General features: G+C 41.3%; 1 protein-coding gene and 1 long non-coding RNA gene across 5 annotated transcripts in view; one reads left to right on the plus strand and one right to left on the minus strand.

Moving 5' to 3' along the window:
* Positions 1 to 203: 203 nt before the first annotated feature.
* LOC309364107 lies at positions 204 to 4292 on the minus strand. Its single transcript, XR_014165738.1, has 2 exons — positions 4131 to 4292; positions 204 to 3755 (listed from the first exon to the last, which is right to left on the minus strand). It is a non-coding gene; the product is annotated as an uncharacterized lncRNA (long non-coding RNA).
* A 142-nt stretch (positions 4293 to 4434) lies between these two features.
* Positions 4435 to 20936, plus strand: part of CPEB4 (cytoplasmic polyadenylation element binding protein 4) — a 51424-nt gene continuing 34922 nt past the window's right edge. The window contains exons 1-4 of one of the 4 annotated variants that reach the window (XM_081900846.1): positions 4435 to 4923; positions 5293 to 5651; positions 6196 to 7347; positions 20116 to 20197. In XM_081900846.1, coding sequence (XP_081756972.1) covers positions 6223 to 7347; positions 20116 to 20197 — 1207 coding nt within the window. In that variant the 5' untranslated portion in view covers positions 4435 to 4923; positions 5293 to 5651; positions 6196 to 6222. Of the gene's footprint in view, positions 4924 to 5292; positions 7348 to 20115; positions 20198 to 20936 lie in introns of all 4 variants that reach the window. The other 3 variants (XM_081900845.1, XM_081900847.1, XM_081900848.1) reach the window with 3 other exon arrangements.

A 20936-nucleotide genomic window follows, 5' to 3' on the forward strand; every position in this document is an offset into this window, starting at 1 on the left:
TTCTCTAAGAGTTTACCACAGTTTAATCAATTTTAGCAAAAGGTTCAGTGATCTCTCTTCACCAAATCTGCAGTTCAATCCTACAAGTGCCTAGAAGTAAGGGCCACTGAGTTCAGGCTCAGACACTTTAGCCATAGTGATAGATCAGTCAAAGTAATCAAAATGACAAAAATGCATAAGAATGCAGGGTGTTTTTTTTAAAAAAAGCAGTGGCTAAGATGGTGTAACGGAAGTTATGAAGTGAGCAAAGGAGTTGTGAACTTTCCATTTGGATTGGCATGTGAAGGAGGATGGAGAATTGTAAGAGATACAGGTGGCCTTGGGGAGACTAAACACACACTGAGATTCACACCCATCCAATATTGCACTTCCCTGCTGTCACTTGTGATTTATCTTCTGAAAATATGGTGAAAAAGAGACGTAAAAGCCAAATCAAAATATGATTTACTACTTATGCGGTGGTATTTAGTAAGGGCACTTCCAGTTTGTCAATTATTTTCGGGTGGGATTCAATCACATACCAGCAAATTCAGGTTGCACTAATATAGCAGTGTGCAGTAAATCCTCTTCCTCATAAGACTGGACTTTTTGCAATAAGGAAAGTGATGGGAAAATGCACTGGATGTAGGATTACATCTGCTTTGACATCACTGTGAGCAAATCAGAATGAATGCTCATCAAATAGCCAATGTCACCTAATCTTTCCACAAACAAATCAAGCTGAATGCTCAACAAACGGGTCATCTAGAAGAACCCTAACTGTACCAAGTCAGGTAAGAAACTTTGAAAATTGAACAGTAATAAATTGCATATTGTTGGTGAAGCAGGGGGGTGCAGGAGCAGGTCAAGGATTTTAGGGTAAGCAAGTGCTACTGCTAGTGCAAAATGGCTGCTATAGATGTGGAATGCTATGAGTGATTGGTATGATGCCTTATATTTACTTTTATCTTATGCTTTTAAAGAACCTTTAGAGTTGCTTTTGCTGGACAACAGTGGATGGTGCCATTGATGGCAATGATGTACAGCCTAAGCCAGCAAATGTTTTCTTGAAAGTAAATCTCGATGAGGTCAATGGGATTTACTCTCAAGTAACTGTGCATAGGATAGCAGCGCAAGGATCCTTGTTGTAGGAAAAGCAAGAGTGTGCTGCAGTCTGGTTTTACCATTTTTAGAAACCAGAACATATGAGAATTACTTTCTTACACAAAACTCCTACACAACATACTGCTTGGAACTCGGCTTTCTGCTGCAACAAGAGGATGAAAACTCCATTGTATATTTGTTAATTTTTATGTGCAAGTCTTGCTCCTTTATGTAAGAACTGTTATTTAAATAAATCTGAATGTATTGCCACTTTTTGAATATGGGAATTATTTCTGGGCGAAAAATACCAGGTCATAAAATGCAGCGGGATGAATAAATTTGGTACCAGAATAATCGGTTTTTGAATTTCCAAAAATGGAAGACTTTTTCAGAATTGCCTGAAGATCAAGTGTTTAATTTTATCTTTTGAATATACACAACGTTTATATTTGCAAGTTATATGGGGGGGGGGGCGGAATCCACTGCTCTACTTATTCAATGCAGCTTACATCCAAATAACAGCATAGGAAGCTGTAGGTCAGACTATTTGGCCCAGTATTCGCAAGTACAGTATTAGCTTTGTAGGTACAATTGCAGGCAGAACTCTGGACCATCATGGGCTGTTTGGTCCTTTGGAGATAAGAGATTGAACTTGGAACCTACAACATGCAAAACATAAATTATACCACTTAAAGTCCCTGCTGCCCTTAGAACTGCAACCTTAAATGCTCCACTTTGCTTATGCAGTGCAAAGGGGAGATCCCTGCTCTCAACGTTTTTATTTTTGTCATTATAATCAGGGTGACAGCACTGGCATAGCATAGCCAGGATTTATAGGGGGAGGGAAGATCAATGTTTTGGGGGGCAGAACTGAGCTATCTTTGATGTGTTTGGTCAGTTAGTTAAGCATTTTTATTTATTTACTTTATGGGGGGGTGCTGCCCACCTTGCCCACCCCTCACTACACCCAGGGGTGGCAGCTTCCTTGTGGCCTACTAAATGCTCATCATTGAAGACAATTTCTCTTAAGGCTAGGATTACTGTCCATGCAGTCAGAGGTCGCGTGTAAAGTCACATTTCTTTGCACTCAACCTCCCTTGAGTGACAAGGACATACTTCGTTCTTGTGATCGGGTCAGGAGGATCCATCCATGCACCTCACTCAACAGCAGCACTGGCTAGCGATGCCTTAGTCAAATGTGTTTTTGCCCCCTTTACATTCCCCCGATGGCTTCCCTTGGTGAGCCACCCTCCCCCTCCCACACCTTAGCTGTCTGCACTAGGAGGGGTCCCTACTCTCTTCTTCCGAGCAGATGGTGCCTTGGCTGAGATCGGTCCCTCACTCCCTGCCCCGAGGGCTGCCAGGAGCCGGCTCCTCCTCTCTCTGGGCTAGCAGGTGTGTCTCCCGGCAACTCTCGGAGGGGCTTGCCACGGAGGCCATGCTCCCCCGCCACCTCCTCGGTCCCACTGGTCTCTTTCGCAAGAGCCAGTAGGTAAGGCACGAACTGCCCTTTCAAGGGTCTCTTCCCTCCCCCTCCCCCTCCTTTCCACTTTCGTGCTGCCGTTCCTGCTTCCTCCTTTCTTTCGGGTCAGAAGGAGGGTTTCTCCCGCTAGCTCTCCTAACGACAAGGTAGCATTGCCCTCCAGCTCCTCCGAGGGGTTTGGAGCAGAGGCAAGGCTTGTGCCCCCAAACAGACGGCCCTCGTCTCCTCTTCCTGCCACCTTCAGGCTGCCTCTCCCCCCTCCCCATCTTGCAACCCCAGCCTAGTGGTGGGCGCTCTCTCCCGGCTCCCTTTTGCGGATCCCAGCCCCGCCGCCTTCCTGCTTGCATCCGGGGTTGCCGGCGCTGCAGATGCGCTCAGGGGCAGAAGCAGCTTCGGTTTTCTGCCAGATCCGGCGAGGAGGGTGCAGCCCGGCCCTGCGGTTGGCAAGAGCCACGTATAAGTTTGAAAGTCATGCCGCCCGTCGCCATGGCTAATCTTTGATCACCCTAACGCACCGACAAAGGCGTGCTGGCATTTAAAGGAACCTTGGCCCTCGCAAGTTTCAAGCCGTCTGTTCAGCGACAGCACAGAGAGGCGTTAACCCTGGATAGGATTCATAAGTAAATTGTTAAGCTGCCAACGGCGATTTCCGTCTTTGGTATGTATGTGCCAAACATGTGCCTTTTCGTGTTGCGGAAATAGAGACATGCGGGGGGCATGAGAGGTCGGTCCATAAGGGAATGTTTGGTTAGGTGAAAAGTACGGTTATCACCAAGTAAGACCAAACACACCCACACAGCAAAGGAGGTGCCCTTTGGTTTCCTGTCGATGCAACATCCATAAGGACATAATTGGGTCTGGCCTGTTCTGTGGGTTCACAGAGCGCTCGCTTGTGCTTAGCCAAATCCTTTCTGTCTCATCTGGTTTGCACCTTGCAGTAAAAACTGACACCTGGAAGAGATCGAAAGTCTCTCCCCGCAACCAGTCTTTTCTTCTTCACCCTTTCTGCACTCTCCCCAAAGTCCCCGCAGGAGAGGAAGCTTAGTATTTCCAGCAAAATGGTTTTTATCGAGGTATTCTCAAGATCCTTGCAGTTTAAACTTCCTCATTGCCTGGAGCAGAGGCCGAAGGAGGAGAAATATGAACTGTCATGGAAGGCGAAACGTACAACATGTTCCTGAGGGGTGACCTGAAATGAAAACTATTCTTTAAAAAAAGCATTTTCTACCAGTCACACGACTTAAACTGGGGCCAACCTCTCTCTTAATTTCGATGCAGAGTTCTTCGAATACGTGGTCGCCTATATATATTTAAGCGACCTATTCGAATAAAAACTCTGCATCTATGTGTGCTGGAAATTAAACCTGCACCTGCCTCTTTCTCTCTCACACACATACTTAATACATATAAATATATATAAATGCATATATGTGTGTTTGATGCAGCTTTAATTTCCAGCACATAAAACAAGCCAATCTTCAGTGAGCCCTTTAACCAATGATAAAACCTTAACATCTGCCATATTCAAAAATGGCTGTTTAAGCGAGGCCAACTATAATTTCACCTGTCACGGGAGTTTCCCCGACCTAAACCAACATGTCCGCCTTGGTTCGCTCTGAGGAAAAGAAAACTGCCCAAAGCAAAGATGGCCGCCGCGCCGAACAATTTCTGCCCTCATCCAAAAGGGCTGCCGACTCCCGCAGTTCCTCTTCTGGCTTAGGGAGAGGCGGCCTAGCGGTTGAGGAGGAGAGGGAGGGGCGTGGCCGCTGCCAGAGAAGGGAGAGACGGGGGGGGGAAAGAGGCGTGGCTTCTCTGAACCGGAAGTGCCGCGCTGCCTGTCTCCAGCTGGTTGTCATTTCGATCGGAGGCTCGGTCCTGTGGAGACGAAGACGACGACGGTGGCGGCGGCGGCGGCTGAGGCGGCCGGGCCGGAGTGGCGAACCGGCGGATCGACAGAGTAGCCCAGCGCCTCGTGACTAAACAGAAGCCCCCCCCGGTCCTCCCGCCCGAGAAACAGTTGTGTTACATGAGGGGAAAAGAACGACGCCGGGAGGAGCCGAGGCGGAGGAGAAGCAGCCGCAGCCTCAGCAGCAGCCGCCGCAGCCCCGGAGCATCAGCAGCGGGAGGAAAGGCAGGACCCCTGGGAGCCGCCACCGCCACCGCCACCGCCGCCTCCCTCGCCGCCTCCTCCTCCACCCTCCGGAGCCAGGCTTGATATTGCCCCTCCCTGCTCTTTCGCCACCCAGCGATCCTCGTGACCCTCCCTCCCTTGAGAAACCGGCTCCCATGGGGGAGAGAGGAGCCCGGCCCCCCGCCAGCGCCATCCCCTCCCCGCCGGAGACTGCGCCCCTCCTGAGGTAAAAGTCCTTCTGCGGGGGTGGGGGTGAAATCCCTGCTCTCTTTCATTCTCCCCCCCCCTTCCGAGGGAGCAAGGGCGGTATCAGCCCTATATATTCCTCCTCACCTTCCCCCACCTTCGAAAGAGGTTCGTCTCTCTTCTCTCCAACCCTCCCCACGCCACCCCCCGCTTTCTAAATATTCTCAGTCCAAGGATCTGAGCCCGATCTCTCCCCCCCCCCCCCGCTGTCGCACAATAAATTATTCTGCTGATGGCTTTAAAATGCCTAAACTCCGCTCGCCAGATATACTTAATTCAACCCCCCACCCCGCCCCCCCTCCAAACACTTGACTGCTGATTTTTCTGAGGTGAAAATTTTCCTCTGCAGGCAGCCAGGATTCATCTGAAGGACACACAAATATCGGATCATAATAGGAAGCGAGCTCGGAAAAGCAGCAACCAGGAACCCACCCAACCAGCGGCAGCAACAACAAGAATCCACCCTCCTCCTGCACAACTCAGTCCGTACACATACACACAACACGCAGTGAATGCAGATATCTAGAGATTAAAACAGGAACAAATCCTCGCACCCTCCCCTGCTTTATATGGAAAGGACTTGTCAGAAGGGCATCCGCATAGAGCATATTATACATATAGTCCTACAAGGCAAAGGCAGTAGCAGCACAGGTTGGGGGGGTGGGGAAAGCTCTCCTGTACAACTTGCTCCACCATTGAAATCTTGAGGTAAAAATTTCAGATTTTTAGCAGCAAAGACTGTTAGAATAGATCACAGATATATATTAGATTATATAGAATTTATTAAATTATTCCAGATTTAAATATATTTTTGGAGCTGTGAAGGAGTGAGGAGCACCAGATGTCTTGGTATTGTTTCCATTAACGTGTACATGGGCAGGTTGAAGCGGCTGTTAAGGCAAAAAAGTTTTTTTAAAATCTTTTTTAAAAAGAATTCCCAGGAGCTTTCTTTCATCCCCACTTCATTCTTGTGCATTTCCTTTTAGAAAAAAAGGAAACCTCTTATTTTGTTAACCAAAGATTTACTTTCTATTCCTTCTGGATATTTGAAGGAAGTGAACACAAGTCTATCCATGTCAATATTTTAAGTGATCTCATTAATAAGATTCCAGGAATAATATCCAAATCAGATATCTCAAGTGGGTAGGTGGGAAAGAAGGGGGAGGTGAAAGATCTGTAGTAATTTTCAATTATCTTGCTTTAGTAGAAGAACAAAAACATTTTAAAGTTTTGTTTTGTTTTTTCTTTCCAGGCGGAATTAAAATCCTAAATAAAATAAATGGGGGATTACGGGTTTGGCGTGTTAGTGCAAAACAACACTGGGAACAAGTCAGCTTTTCCAGTCAGATTTCATCCACATCTGCAGCCTCCGCACCACCATCAAAATGCAACCCCCAGCCCCGCTGCTTTTATAAATAACACAGCTGCCAATGGCAGTAGTGCTGGGTCAGCTTGGCTCTTTCCTGCTCCAGCTGCCCATAACATTCAGGATGAGATTCTGGGGTCTGAAAAATCTAAAGCTCAGCAACAGGAAAAGCAAGACTCCCTAGAAAAACAGCAGCTTTCCCCTAGTCAAAGTCAGGAAGCAGGCATGCTGCCTGAATCAGAGAAATCTAAATCTGAAGAAAACCAGGGGGATAATTCTTCCGAGAACGGCAATGGGAAGGAGAAAATAAGAATAGAATCGCCAGTGTTAACAGGATTTGATTATCAAGAGGCTACAGGGCTGGGTACTTCAAGCCAGCCCTTGACATCTACAGCATCTTCTCTGACTGGTTTCAGTAACTGGTCAGCAGCTATAGCTCCTTCTTCTTCAACAATAATCAATGAAGATGCGAGTTTCTTCCATCAGGGAGGGGTTCCTCCTGCTTCAGCTAATAATGGTGCTCTGCTGTTTCAGAATTTTCCACATCATGTCAGTCCTGGCTTTGGGGGTAGTTTTTCCCCTCAGATTGGACCCCTCTCTCAGCACCACCCTCATCACCCCCATTTTCAGCATCATCACAATCAGCATCAACAACAGAGAAGGTCTCCTGCAAGCCCTCATCCACCTCCATTTACGCATAGAAATGCTGCTTTTAATCAACTGCCTCATCTTGCTAATAATCTTAACAAACCACCTTCTCCATGGAGCAGCTACCAAAGCCCATCACCTACACCGTCTTCTTCATGGAGTCCCGGTGGCGGTGGTGGATATGGTGGGTGGGGAGGGTCCCAAGGGCGAGACCACCGCAGGGGACTGAATGGAGGAATCACACCCCTGAACTCCATCTCACCCCTGAAGAAGAATTTCCCAAGTAATCATATCCAGTTGCAGAAGTATGCACGGCCCAGCTCCGCTTTTGCTCCAAAATCTTGGATGGAAGACAGTTTGAACAGAGCTGACAATATCTTTCCTTTTCAGGTGAGATTATTCTACTAATACTAAATAGAATATTCATAAATGTGTTAAATGGTTGCAGAAATAGCAAGACTCTGTTGTTTTTGCATGGTTTCTATTCTTAGAGCTGAGGACTTAATTTTAAAAATACACCTCTTGTGTGTAGTTTATCCTTTGACATTTCAGGCTTCATCTCTGAATCATGAATGTTCCGTATAGTGTTTGTCAGAGAAGTAACTATAGGCTATGAGTGCATCTGTTATATAGGTAGTTTGCTGTCAAGTTAATGCACCTGATCAATAAAACAGTTGCAAGAGTGATTATTGAAATAATTCTTTTGTGGGGTGGATAAGTCCTAAAAAAACTGAGCAGCTGAAATGGAATCCCCCCCTTTTTTACCATATGGCAATAGCATTATGTTTTCAGTACACAAGTATTGGATCCTAAAACTGGACTATCGGAAAATATGCCTATGGCTTTGTGAAATTTCTCCGTTCAATAGGAATTCATCTGTTTTTTTAAAAAATAGTCCACTGGGATTTACAGTTTTCTTACAAAATGTGGAGCTGATCTCCTCCAGCAAGGGCAATAGATTTTGGTAGATTATAAGTCATTACTAAAAATAGATATACACTCGCTTCAGACATTGGCCTATGCTGTTCAAATGAGGCCATATGTTATCAGGAAAGAGGCTGTGTGCTTAAAATGTATTGGGAATTTGTCTCCAGTTTCTGAAGGTTAATTTCTATTAAAAACAGCCAGCCATGTAATCAGTGAAAATCTGGACAATGGCAATTTTATTTTTTATTTTGGAATTTGTGATTAAGCTTGGTGGGTTTAATTTTTTTTATAAAGAGGATTTTGAAACCTAAGGATTCATGGGTGGTGTGTGAAAAAGCAAAGATTGCAAAATTTTTGTTGCATTTCTAGGCATGGTATAAGCAAAAAACATGGTGTGACCTAGTTTTGTTGTAATTTGGGATAGGAAAACCGGTAGATCAGAAGAAACCTATACTTGACTTAAATACAGTCTTAAAGATCTAAATATATTTTATAATCTAGTTATACTGCACAGAGAAGTGGAAGTTCTTGTATTATCTTGCATGCAGTTCTCTGGTAAAAATACTATCATTAATGAGACTTTTTAGTTCATGCTGTATAGCCAGAAGTCTTGAAATAATTTTTCAGACTGGAAGTGTATAAAAGGCTCGTGTAGAAGACCAAATTTAACCTTGGAAACCATTAGCACTGTCACTGCAGCAAGCTCTGACTTCCTGTTTAATTCATTCTGTACCGTGACAACGTAGCTACACTGTGACAGAATAAGACCGTGTCCTTACTCCTGTAGTTAAGGCCTCAAATCTATGAATGTCAGACATGGAAATTTTCTGTTGGTGTACTGGCACACCATTTTCGGGTTGCTGTTCTTGGGGCTATGGTCTGTATCTTGACACATGCTTTTCTTATATTGTATTGTGGTCAAAAATAATTTGTGGCAGTAGGTTGTTGTCTGTTTACTTAAGCAGTAAACAGAAGGCCATGGCAAGACCAAGTCTGATGTTTTCTTGTGCCTAGCAAAGGAAAGGTATTTTAATGAAATGGTTTCCAGTTTGTCACTGCTTGAGTTCTGTGATGAGCAAGACAAGAGCAGGACTTCAAAAGAAGAACCTAGCACTCAAGCAAATCCTCTTATGAATTTTAAAATAATCTTGGACATTTACCTTTTCTAGTATAAAATCCATAATGCTTTTTTTCTTTGCACAAATAACTAAAAAATAAATGAGTTGGCCCTCTTTGTTCAAGTAAGCATGCAAGGTATATGCAATTCAAAACAAAATGTGCAATATAAAGTGTGTTTGCAAAGCTTTACATAAACGAAAGGCCCTAAGTGCATCAAATCAGGGCTGTCTCTGGACCTATAATTGCCAGAATCTTCTTGGGCCCATGTTTAGTATCACTACACCCAAACTATCTTGGCAGCTATAACAAAATGGCTTAAATAGATGGCAGTGTTACTTGATCGTGACTAACCCATTCACTGGGTGACCTCTTGCTATTTTAACATATCCATACACAAGTAGCTTCCTAATATAAGTCGGCTCTTCTATAAAGAGGGGTTTTACAATGTTTATATAAATATAATAAGTGCAGAATCTCTTTTTAGTCTCATCTGAATGCCTTTTGAAATACAAAATCCATATCCTTGAGGGATTTTCTCTTATAGCGAAAGATCCTCTGTTAGAAGTATACAGCTGGCTTTCTTTTTGAAGGATGTTGGCTTTAATGTTTATGTAGATATTTTACAGGAACGTAGTTTAATTATATATATTCACCTATACTGCAGTTCATTATGACATTATGTATAAATCTAGGGTACTGTAAACAGGAGGGTGGTAACTGGCTGTTAACATGCACTCTGGATAATAGTCCAGTGGTCAGAGTGTTAGACTCGGGTCTCTTAATTATAAGCACATAGGCCTAAATTCTTCTGCCACAAATTAGGAATAAGGATTTGATGCTTTAAGGGCACTTGAGAACAAATCAAATTCTACCTACCTTGAACAGTATAGCAGTACATAAGGACCAAGTGCTTGACTGTTGATATTAATGTGATGCCAAAATGTATGTCCGGTGACATAATCCAGTCCTGCCCCTAGTAACAGCTGTTGGCACTGCTGCATCACTGTTTTCCTGGATGGGATGCTGCATTGCTGTATGAGAGTTCCCGTACTGTGCTGCTGGGGAGGAGATCGGAACACAACCAGTTCCACAATGCAGCATTTTTGAACTTTGGAGGGATTCCTGGAAGTGTGAAAGCTCATACAATGTATGCAACTAATTATGATTCTTGGGGATTTCCCTGGTTGGATATCAAGGATATCCCTAGTGCCATCTTATTAGGGTAGGACGCCATTATGTCTGCAGCAGTGTAAAGCAACGTTTGGTCTGCTTCAACTGAAGCGGACCTATAGACTCGGGTTGCAAATAAATGTGCCCAGACACTTTAAAGCAGATATGCAGGTTATTTCTCAGCTATAGCCAGTACCAATTCTCCCCTAAAGAATAGATACGCAGGCGGGTGGGGGGAGGGCGGGTAGCAGCTGGACGTGGATGGGCTGGCTTTCCTGCTTGTCTATCTGCCCACATGGTGGTGGTTAAAGGTCTGTAAAATAGTGTGAATTGTCCTTCTGTGGTTTCTCAACCAAAAAATACAACATAGAGCAATATGAGCTGTGCTTTTGGTTCACTGTTATCTTAGTTCTGGTCTCTAAAGACACAAAGGGAGAAAAAAGCTGCACACAGAGCCAGTGTAACCTGCAGTGCAGTTTGAATCCAGAAATGCAGCACAGAGCAATAGAGTGAGTGCATGTGGCTCTCTCCCTTTTGCCAGCAGTCTTTTAAACTATAAAGGGTATGCATGCATTTGACATGCCAGTGCATAGTATTTCTGGCCTGGTAGAATGGGAGATTACTTGTGGCAATGGGAGATTACTTACGTTGTTAGGCCTGCTTCAAATGCTAGAGCTTGGTCTTGCAAAAACACAGTGGTGGATAATAGACAGAAAGGTAAGTGATCACTCTGTATTTGTTTGTAAGCATGCTGTAAAAGCAAAAATATCATTATGGTTGTAGAAATAACGTCCTGGCTAGAATAATGTTGACTAGATTCTGTAATATGACCTGCTTGTAATTCTCAAAATACAATGCAGCTGTCAATGCAATATACTTTTACTGAGAAAATGTATGCAAAGCACTTTGAACATTTGAAAATGCTAGATAAACCATGTGAGAAAGCAGGATATAATTAATAATATAATACTACATGCCATCTCTTTGCAATATTTCCTTTTTTAAGAAAGGCACACAAGATCATACCATTTAGCAGAAAATGGAGGCCGAGTGATTCAACTAAAGATTAATTTTCATATTGATTTAAAAACTTTTTTAAATCCTATGAGTGTAGTGTTAGCTCATTATTCATTGAAGAATAAGAAGTTATTCTTAAATAGAACTTTATCTTGCATAATAAGGCAACTATTTGGACATCTGAGAAAAAAGTTGGCAATGGTGCGTTCTTTTTTTGGATGTTTCACTGAACTAAGCGGAGCTTATTTCTGAGTATAAGATTGCACTCCTGGTGTCTTATTGTCTTTTAAAGATCTCATTGTCTTATTTTCCATTGTGTCACTGTTTGAAGTCAGCGGTATAATAGACTTGGTCATAGCAACTGCTTTTTGCTGATGCTCTGCCCTCATGTTTGCAAAGATTTTCTTCTGTATACTTCTTCATAAAAGTGGGACACCTTGCCTGTTTAGCAATAAAGAAGGTTAAGGTTGAGATAGGAAGATATATTATTGATGACAGAAAGAATGCAATTCTATATACTTAGCTTACATTAGAGCAGACTATTGAATACCTTGAATCTATTAACTGAAAATACATCTGTTAAACATACTCACAGACTTCTTGCTGTTAAGACATTTCAAACAAAAGTTCAGATTCTGATCTTTTCCCTGGGTAACTCCACTGAAATCTGTAGGGCTGCTTTCACACAAGTGGTTTCTCAACAGCTAGCAAAGTGTTGATGGTTTTCTCCTGCTGTGGCTATTTATGATAAAATCTCATAATTTGAATCAAGAGTTGTGAAAACCGATTTAGAATTTTTATCTCATTTGGTCTTAATTTCCCTATCCTTGAATCACTTCCTGGCACCAGGGTTTTCAAGTGGCCTTTATAAGGAAGTTTTGGAATGATTCTCATATTCATGTAAATAAACAAGTTACTCTGATGGACAGCAAGGAGCTAGGAGGACAACAGGGGACAGCATTTGTTTTATACACTTCCCAAACAGGCCCAAATTGGATTCAGTACATTTAACAAACAAACAAAAAACAACTGGCTATACATGTGCAAGATTTACCTGGAACTAGACTGGGAGAACATGAACAGGTCACTCCAACTCATTAAACTCAGAAGTTGTTCAGCAAGAGTCAGACGGTTTTGCTTAAGCAATAAAGGCTTTTGCAATATTTTCCCTCTCTCTTCTTTAATATAGCCAAAACTTCAGTGCATTTAAGAACCTCTATTTAAAATCATGTCATTGAAAGAGCTGTGGAAGGAAGGTAGAACATAATGATAGAGACAAGGTACCAACCATGGCGAGAGGGGCTGAAGCAGTCTTTCTGGTCTGTAAAATGAAATATTTATATTCCTTTTGCTCCTCTCCTTGTCCTGCATTTTTCAGAGTGGTAGACATGAGTGAGGAAGAACCACTTATCTAGGATACCTCTTAGGTGATAAGGATTATTTAAATAATAGTTTTTAGATAAGTTTCAGAAACCCAAGACTTGTTTTTAAATTCAGGTGTGTTTATATGTACAGGAGCAGTGCATAAAATATGATGAGTTAACATATGCTTATTCTTTAAACAATGCTTCAATTAAATTGCTTACATCATCAGCAAACCTTGTTACTGAAGCCTTAATCTTCAAAGAACTCTCACTTTAAAAGACACACCACAGCCTTTGCTACAAGCAAGTTTGTCACACCCAGACAGGCTTTTGATTCTACACTGTTTGGCATTCATGTTGGCAATTTATGGATTAGATTGCCTCACCCTGGGAAACACAATATAGAAACATTCAGCAGTAACTATCAGGTGATATGGGTGCAAACTGTGACACATCGTGACCCTTAGTCTGTGTGTATGCATGTTCTACCGAGTAAGAGTAGAATGAAATCGTACAAGCATAGGGACGCCATATGGTGCAAGGGGTTACACAAAAAGTAGATGTCATAATTTGATGTTCTTCTTGCACCAGTGAATTTTTATACAACTGCAGAACCTAGTGGCACTGCTTGAATTACAGGGGTCCAGAATCCTTACCATATGTGACATCCTAATAGTGACTATTTAAAAAAACTTTTAGAGACATTATTTGTCTATTTGGCTAAAAATGGAGAGATTCAGAGGGTAGAGCCTGTGGATTTCATTAAGGGCCACCCAACCCTCCCATCAAATGAGCACTGGAAGGGATCTCCCATTTTAAGTATTGCTGTGCTTGTGGAACACAGATGATGACAGGTTTAGTTTTGAAAGTGCAAGCACTCTGCCTGAATCCAGAGCAAGATTTCACTGCCTACTGCAGGAAAAATTGCTGAAGTTCTAAAGTTGTGTTTGTACCAAAGCTTCTTGAAAGCAGAGATGTGCCATAATTATTGTGACTCTTATTTCTAATATGTTCAAGAGTATCACGATGCATGCTCTGTATGCAGCAAACCTCAGGAGTATGCAGTCTTTAATAGTGCTTTCAGGTTTTTTCTCTTTTAAAGAGAGCCTTTCTGTCGTCTGAAGTATGATTCAAGCTGGTGTGTGTGTGTGCGTGCGCGCGCATGTGTGCGCACACCCACACAATTTTAAAATGGAAATTATGGATTGGTAGCAGTGTGTGGAGCAAGAACTCCTGCAAATTTGGCTCAGTTGTGTAATCTCTGCATTAAAATATGTCCCCTTGTCCTTTTGGAGGCTGATAAGCAATGGCACATGTTTCAAAATGATTTCAACCTTGAGGAAAGACACCAACCATTTTTTTCTCTTTCAAATGAAATTATAGCACAGTGCAGAATATTAACTGACATCCTTTAGTGTATATTAAGCAAATATCTGATGATTACTACCATCAGTGTTTAGTTTTACAAAAATCTTTTTTAAACCGTGAGGTTTAATTAATTACTTAGAAATGTCTTGCATCTTGACTAAATGTACAAAATGCATGATGATACTGGTATGTCTCTGAGAAACAGCTGCTATTTCCTTATCGGTTGGCAGCCTTCTATTCTTTAGTGGTAGAAAGCAGTTATTTAGTAATGTAATCTTTATTAGTCAGGCTCTTATTGGCACAATTACTTGCTTGTTCTTTGTAGACTTTCCAATTCAGTATCCTTTGAACCACCTGTTAAAGCAACACTACAGATACATTATAGCAAACTGCAGTAAATAAACACAAGTGTTCATGCTTTATTGTGCTGCTGGTCACCTGTTTACTTATTTATTATGCCCATATAGTCATCAGACTTGATTAATTCATTCATATAGGTATTTTGAGGTTAGCACAGTGACTTGATGTGGTGTCCAATGGGATATTGGTGGAGGGCAATGGCTATTGTTTTCATCCCCCCCAATAGAGCCAATTTGTGTTTATTTTAAAGGGAAGCTATGCAACCACTCCTCATATTTGACAAACATTGCATCTTCCCCATCCACGCCAGAATACAAACAACCCCAGAAGAAATGGTCCTTTGGATGGAGAAAACTGGCTCAGTTTCCAGGGGACCTGGGCAAGAGCACACTGTTCCTATTATATAGAAAAAGAAGTAAGAGCCATGTTGTATGGTAACCCTCTTGTACTGTACCACTTCAGAATGAACACGTGAAGCTCTGCATTGGCATATTAAGCCCTATCTACTCCAGCTAGCGGGACGCAGGTGGCGCTGTGGGTTAAAGCCTCAGCGCCTAGGACTTGCCGATCGAAAGGTCGGCGGTTCGAATCCCTGCGGCGGGGTGCGCTCCCGCTGCTCGGTCCCAGCGCCTGCCAACCTAGCAGTTCGAAAGCACCTCCGGGTGCAAGTAGATAAATAGGGACCGCTTACCAGCGGGAAGGTAAACGGCGTTTCCGTGTGCGGCTCTGGCTCGCCAGAGCAGCAATGTCACGCTGGCCACGTGACCCGGAAGTGTCTCCGGACAGCGCTGGCCCCTGGCCTCTTAAGTGAGATGGGCGCACAACCCCAGAGTCTGTCAAGACTGGCCCGTACGGGCAGGGGTACCTTTACCTTTATCTTCAGACATACTCCTTCTAGTACTTCTAATAGCAGGGACTATGTTGCTTCACACTTGCAAAGGATGGGTCCATCCATATGCAGAGTGAGTGGTCATCCTTTCTTGAATTGGGTAGCAGGGACATACTATATTCTATTTCTTCTTGGCCATAAGGCATGTTTTATTTCAGAACTGTGCATATGGCAGCTTAATACATTTTTCCTATAAAGCTATCCTGGCTTAAATTTCAAGATATTGATTAAATATGAAGAATCCTCCTTGAAAGATGTTAAGTGATCTGCCTATACAGAATGTTAAGAAATTGTTATGGAAGAATACCAGTAACTCTAGACATGTCAGTCTCCCTTTGACAAGAAAAGAAAATAGGTTGAGATCTTCCTAGAGGTGGGAGTGGCAGAATAGTTCAGACTATGATGAGATTATGTGCTTTAAATTAAATAAGAAGGAACAGTGTGAAGTCAAAAGTCTGTAAAAATAGACAGTGCCCTATTAGTTTTCCTGTAAGTCATGTAGAGGGAACCTGCACAGCACCCATCTTCTTACCCAGTCATATCCATATGTAAGTTAGGTTTGGTGAAAGGCTGCTGAGTTCATCTCATAGGAGTTTCTTGTATCTCCTAAGAATGGTCAGACTCTCATTGGTTTTTAAGTATATGTCTGCTGAAACAAGATGTAAGTAATGCTCACTTGTCAAAGCTATGCTTTCCTGGATCTCCCTGTGTTTTTACACAGTGACTTGAATGTCTTCATAACTTTTCTTGATACATGAATACAGATACTGTTGCAAGATGTGGCAGGTCTAAAACTGGCATCACACCTACTTGATGCACACAACTCATTAATTATGACAACTGGATGACTAATTCCAAAGAGCTTCAAACCTTTCCTTGATGATCTGTTCTAATGCTTGATGTTCAAAATTCAATAGGTAATTTTTTACTCAATCACGTGAGTTTTGGCTGGGGCAGAAACTTGCAAGTGCTGTCATTTTGAATACTATTGTCAGTACCCTGGTTATATTAAATGGGAGGATAATGTCTGTATCAGCCATGAGCTCTGCTGACCCACAGTTCTCCACTGTACTTAGCATATATGATAAGAGTAAGTAGCGTTTTAACTAAAATGGAAAATGAGCACTCTAAAAATGTTCTTAAAAATTATGCATTGCCTTGGAATGTGGACCATGCTTTTATAGTCTCTCTGTTGTTTTGTGAGATAACTTGTTGCCTTTTTTTTTTTTTTACCATGGGTGAACTAAGGTTATCTTTCCTGGTTGAGAAGATGGAACCTGTGTAGGCTTCTCCATTTGAGTGACAGGTATTAGGGACCAATAGAGCTCTCCTCTATTTTTCACAAGTTTTTTACTTCCTTTTGTTCCTTCTTTCTGACTTTAGAACATGCTGATCACAGTCTAGTCAAAGTCCAAAATTGTACACTAAGCCACATTACCTTCTCTAATGGGAACATAAGCGTTGATGTTCCATTGGCTTGCTTTCCAGCTATGAATTCACTTTTAAATATGAACATATCTAAAGGAAATGACCTCCTTGTCTGTTAGGATCCTGTAATGCTAAAAATATGTTTAGCTTTATTCACCATTGGACTTTCCCAAAACTTTCCTTATACGCAATTGCAGTATATTGGCCTGTGTGCATGTTTCTTCTATGGCTTTTAAAAAAAACTTTGGCATCATTGAACTTGCCCATAAAGGGCCTAGTGATTAAGTTGCAAAACACAAGTTAATCTCTCTAGATAACCTGAAATATTGTATTTCTTCTGGAAGTTGTTTCTATGAGATGAGAGCAAAAGAATGTGTGTATAAAATAAGATAAATTCTTTTTACTTTAAGGTAGGCTATTTCAATCTGGGGTTTCAGCCTGCTTTGGGACTGGAAACAGCCTTTATCACTTTTGTGGATTATTTACATCAGAAGATGGAAGGTGGACTGTGTTCCTGTTGGTTCCTCTGGACTTTTCAGTCACAATCAGTACCATTGACCAAGGGGGTAGGGCTTGGGTGCACTGTTAAGTAGGCTCTGCTTATTCCTTCTGAGACAGGGCTCGGAAAATGATGCTGGGGCAGGTACTGTTCCTCCCTGTGGTGAGTTGCCTGCAGGGTTCTTTCCTTGTTCTGCTTAAGCATCTACATAAAAGCTCTGGGTGAACGGACACAGTTGAAGCTGAAGCTGTAAATCTCCAATTTTGAGATCTGGGCTATATAGTCATCAGTGTGCAAATACATAGACCTTTCTCATTTTCATCTGATCCTAGGGAGACAGTAAGGAAATAAGGTGGTAAGAAATTGAGATGGATATGCATTTTAAACTCGAAAACTGTGTATACTAGCAAAGCTCAGCATCAACAAGGTCTGTTGCTTCATGCATTGACTTAACAATTTACTTTTCATCTTTTCCCTTGTTGGGGAGTACAGCAAGTTTTGATGGAGAATTATATTTTAAAAATATAATTCTACTATAGGATTGCCATGCTTTTATTACTTACCTGGCCTCTTGAAAATGGGTGTAAGAGATGAGCTGGTATTTAACTTGGCATGTCTCTACTGACTTTGGAAAATTACAGCTTGACCTCAAGGTTAGGGAGCAAAGAACTGCAAGCAGGGCTCGTGTGCATAGTTAAACAAAGCCTTGTTGCTAATCCCATGTCCCGAGTAAGTTCACAATAACTGTACTTTCTTTTAGGGCGGAAACATTTTTTTAAATTTTTTTTTTAGGTAGGTGAGTTTAAATAGACTATCTGGGACTAATGTTATACCCATTAAAACAACAATGAGAAATTTGAAATATAAAACAGTGAGCACATCTTAGCAGGCACGACAACTCTTTGTTGGATATTGTTGAGGGGGCCTGGTGCATGTCACACGCATGTGATGTCATGCATGCTGCACTTTGCAGCACCAGAGGCTGGCTCCTCCAGAGTGCTCTGCCTCCTCCAGATTGACACAACGTTGAACATTCTGTTTAGTTGGGTATTTGTTGTTTCGGTCAAGAGTGAACTATGAAAGTACTTGCTAAGTGATGGTTTTGGCTATTGTATGTGAGAAATACTTGGGAAGTGTGTTACAGATGACAACATGGCAATGCCTTCACTGCAAGTCATTGTGCCTCAGTTAAATATCTATGTACCGTAAATTCCAATGTTGGTCTCACTACAGTGAATGGAATTTCAATGTATGCAGTACTCTTGTTATCTGTAACACTAGGTAATGTGGAATACCAATATTTGAAGTAGGTAGAATTCCAAGACTTGCAGTTTTTATTGAACTGCATCTGACCAGAAACTACTGATAACTGTATAGCACAGAGCAAATGACATTATGTACTGCACTGCTGCATTTCAAGTAAATAGATGAGCTCTTTGGGCTTCAAATGCTAGGAGGATGGCTTTGAGATTATGGTCATAAAAAGTTGTTTGTAATATTTAAAAATGCTTCAGATTTTAAAAGAATTATTTATACCTTTGTATAACATGCGGGGGGAGGGGAATACAAGCATCAATATATCCTATCAGTAGAGTAAAAAAATAAAAGAAAAAGATAAGAAATGTAGGAGAGTAAAAATTTAGCTCAATGAGAATGTTTCCCACTTGGACTATTTCACCACTTCGTTTATATCAATATGAGTGTTTGGAAATACATAACTAGTTATGTTTTACTCTAATTGCATAAAGAACTAAATATAATTGTTTTATAAAACTACTTTTACTGAGGCTTGAAGTCTGTGGTTTTAAATCAGCATTTGACGTGTCAAGCTGATGAAATCTGGCAAACATGGCCTTGCATCAGATAGGGTTATATTTTTATTATTTTGTTTATTATTCTCATATTGTGATTCTACCTTCCAAACAGGACTGGTGGTAGCTCTTGACTGACTTAAATTTGCTTCAATATATTTTGGATAGTTAAACTGCATTTCCATCCTGAGTGTGCTTAAGGTAGTTTACAACAACCTAACAAAACACACAGCAAAAAATCAATGCAAAGTATCAATATAATTACATACAGTGACAGCAAAACTATCCATGTTGAGACTTGAGAACTAAAATGTATTCTAAAATAAGTAAGTGTTCAGTTGACAGCTAACACCATATGATGTAGCCTTGGAGGCCTCCCAAAAAAGTATTCCAGAGCTGCCATACTACACTGGAAAATTCCCATTTTGGGTATACGTCTCTAATTATCCATGGAAAGGTAGCCTATTGGAGATCCCTAAGAGTAGTGGGATTTTATATGAGAGAAAGTGTTGTCTAAAACACACAACATATTTAAGGTCATCATTTAGTGACAGTGAATTCTGAAATGCTTTTCACTAGGTCTTGATTTGCCTTAAGTACTGGAAAAAAACCTTTTTCGATATTTTTTTAAATATGAGGTTGTTTTGAACTGCATTATTTGTAGAACTGATTTTGCCTTACTTATTGTGCATTTGATATGATTGTATTGATCAAACTGCTGCTCACTTGTTTTTAATACTTCGTTATTGTGAGCCATTTTGAGCTCAACTTCGTTGCAAAAGTCGCATGCAAATATTAAATCAAACTAAATTGTGTTAAAGCAATCTTTATGCTACAAATGAAAAATATTTACTCAAATGATGCAGACATTATATATTCTGTATCTTGTTTCTTGGTAGGAGTACCTCTGAATTAGGTTCAGATAACCTTCACTTCCTAACTTGAAGTTACAGTACTTTTGTTTCAAAATTATTGTGCTCCAAGGGACTGATCCAGTGTATACCCACTTAACTTCAGTAAATGCTGCAGCCTCCAGTGCTTACAAACTGTTCTCCAAACCATTAATAGTTTGCTTTGCTCTAATCAATATAAGCTGATTCTGAGTATTTTATTAAATTGCTGCTTTAAAAAAATCTGTTTTGAAAAGGTTTCCGGGTAGTTCTCAGTAGCATTCTCTTTAAACTGGTATTTGTGTTTTACTTGCAGGATCGCACAAGAACTTTTGACATGCATTCACTGGAGAACTCGCTAATTGACATAATGAGAGCTGAAAGTGATTCACTGAAAGGTAAACTTGGATTACTCTTTTCCTGCAATAAATAATTAGGCTGACATACTTGCACAAAGTATGAAGTTCAAGTATTTATAGAATAGCTAAAGCAGTTACTTCCCCCTCCTATTTGTTAGTTTGTCCAGACTCTGGACCTCCTTTTTCTTTTGCTTCAAGTGGAAGCAGTCAGTAAAACATTTGTGTGTGCTTAATGGCCTCCTTGGCATAATACCTCTTAAAAACACAGGCCATGTTTTCCAACATTGCTTTCTGAAGTGGCTTCAGATTAGTAACACTTTTAAAATGTGATTTAAAATTGAAGCCTTATCTGAAGATATGTAAAATGCACCTACCCTGTTTGCCTATTTTCCTCAGTATGATATTTTACAGTCTTGGGAAATCCTGTTATACCATAGATATAATGTAGAAGAGTCCTTTGAATATTAGGGGTTTTGTTGGAGTACAAGGTAACCAACTGACCTAGCCCTAGAGCTGTGTATGTACTGTCTGTCTGGTAAGCTGGTGGAAAAAGTGAGCTAAGCATAAAAGTTACAGAAGTGGTGAATTTTGGTTTGGATGAAGATCCCACTCAGTGTTGTTTCATTGTGGTTCGTCTATATTGTGATACACCTACAGAACAAGATGGTGCAGAATTTGCCCCTGAATTGAAGCTTAAGGTCCATTTAACTTGGGACAGGCCAAATGCACTGGTTCCACTCCATAATTAACTTCTTTTCAATGACTCTTGGAATTATGG

The sequence above is a fragment of the Podarcis melisellensis genome (genome assembly GCF_964234715.1).
Source record: "Podarcis melisellensis genome assembly, chromosome: 2".
NCBI classification, from domain to species: domain Eukaryota; kingdom Metazoa; phylum Chordata; class Lepidosauria; order Squamata; family Lacertidae; genus Podarcis; species Podarcis melisellensis.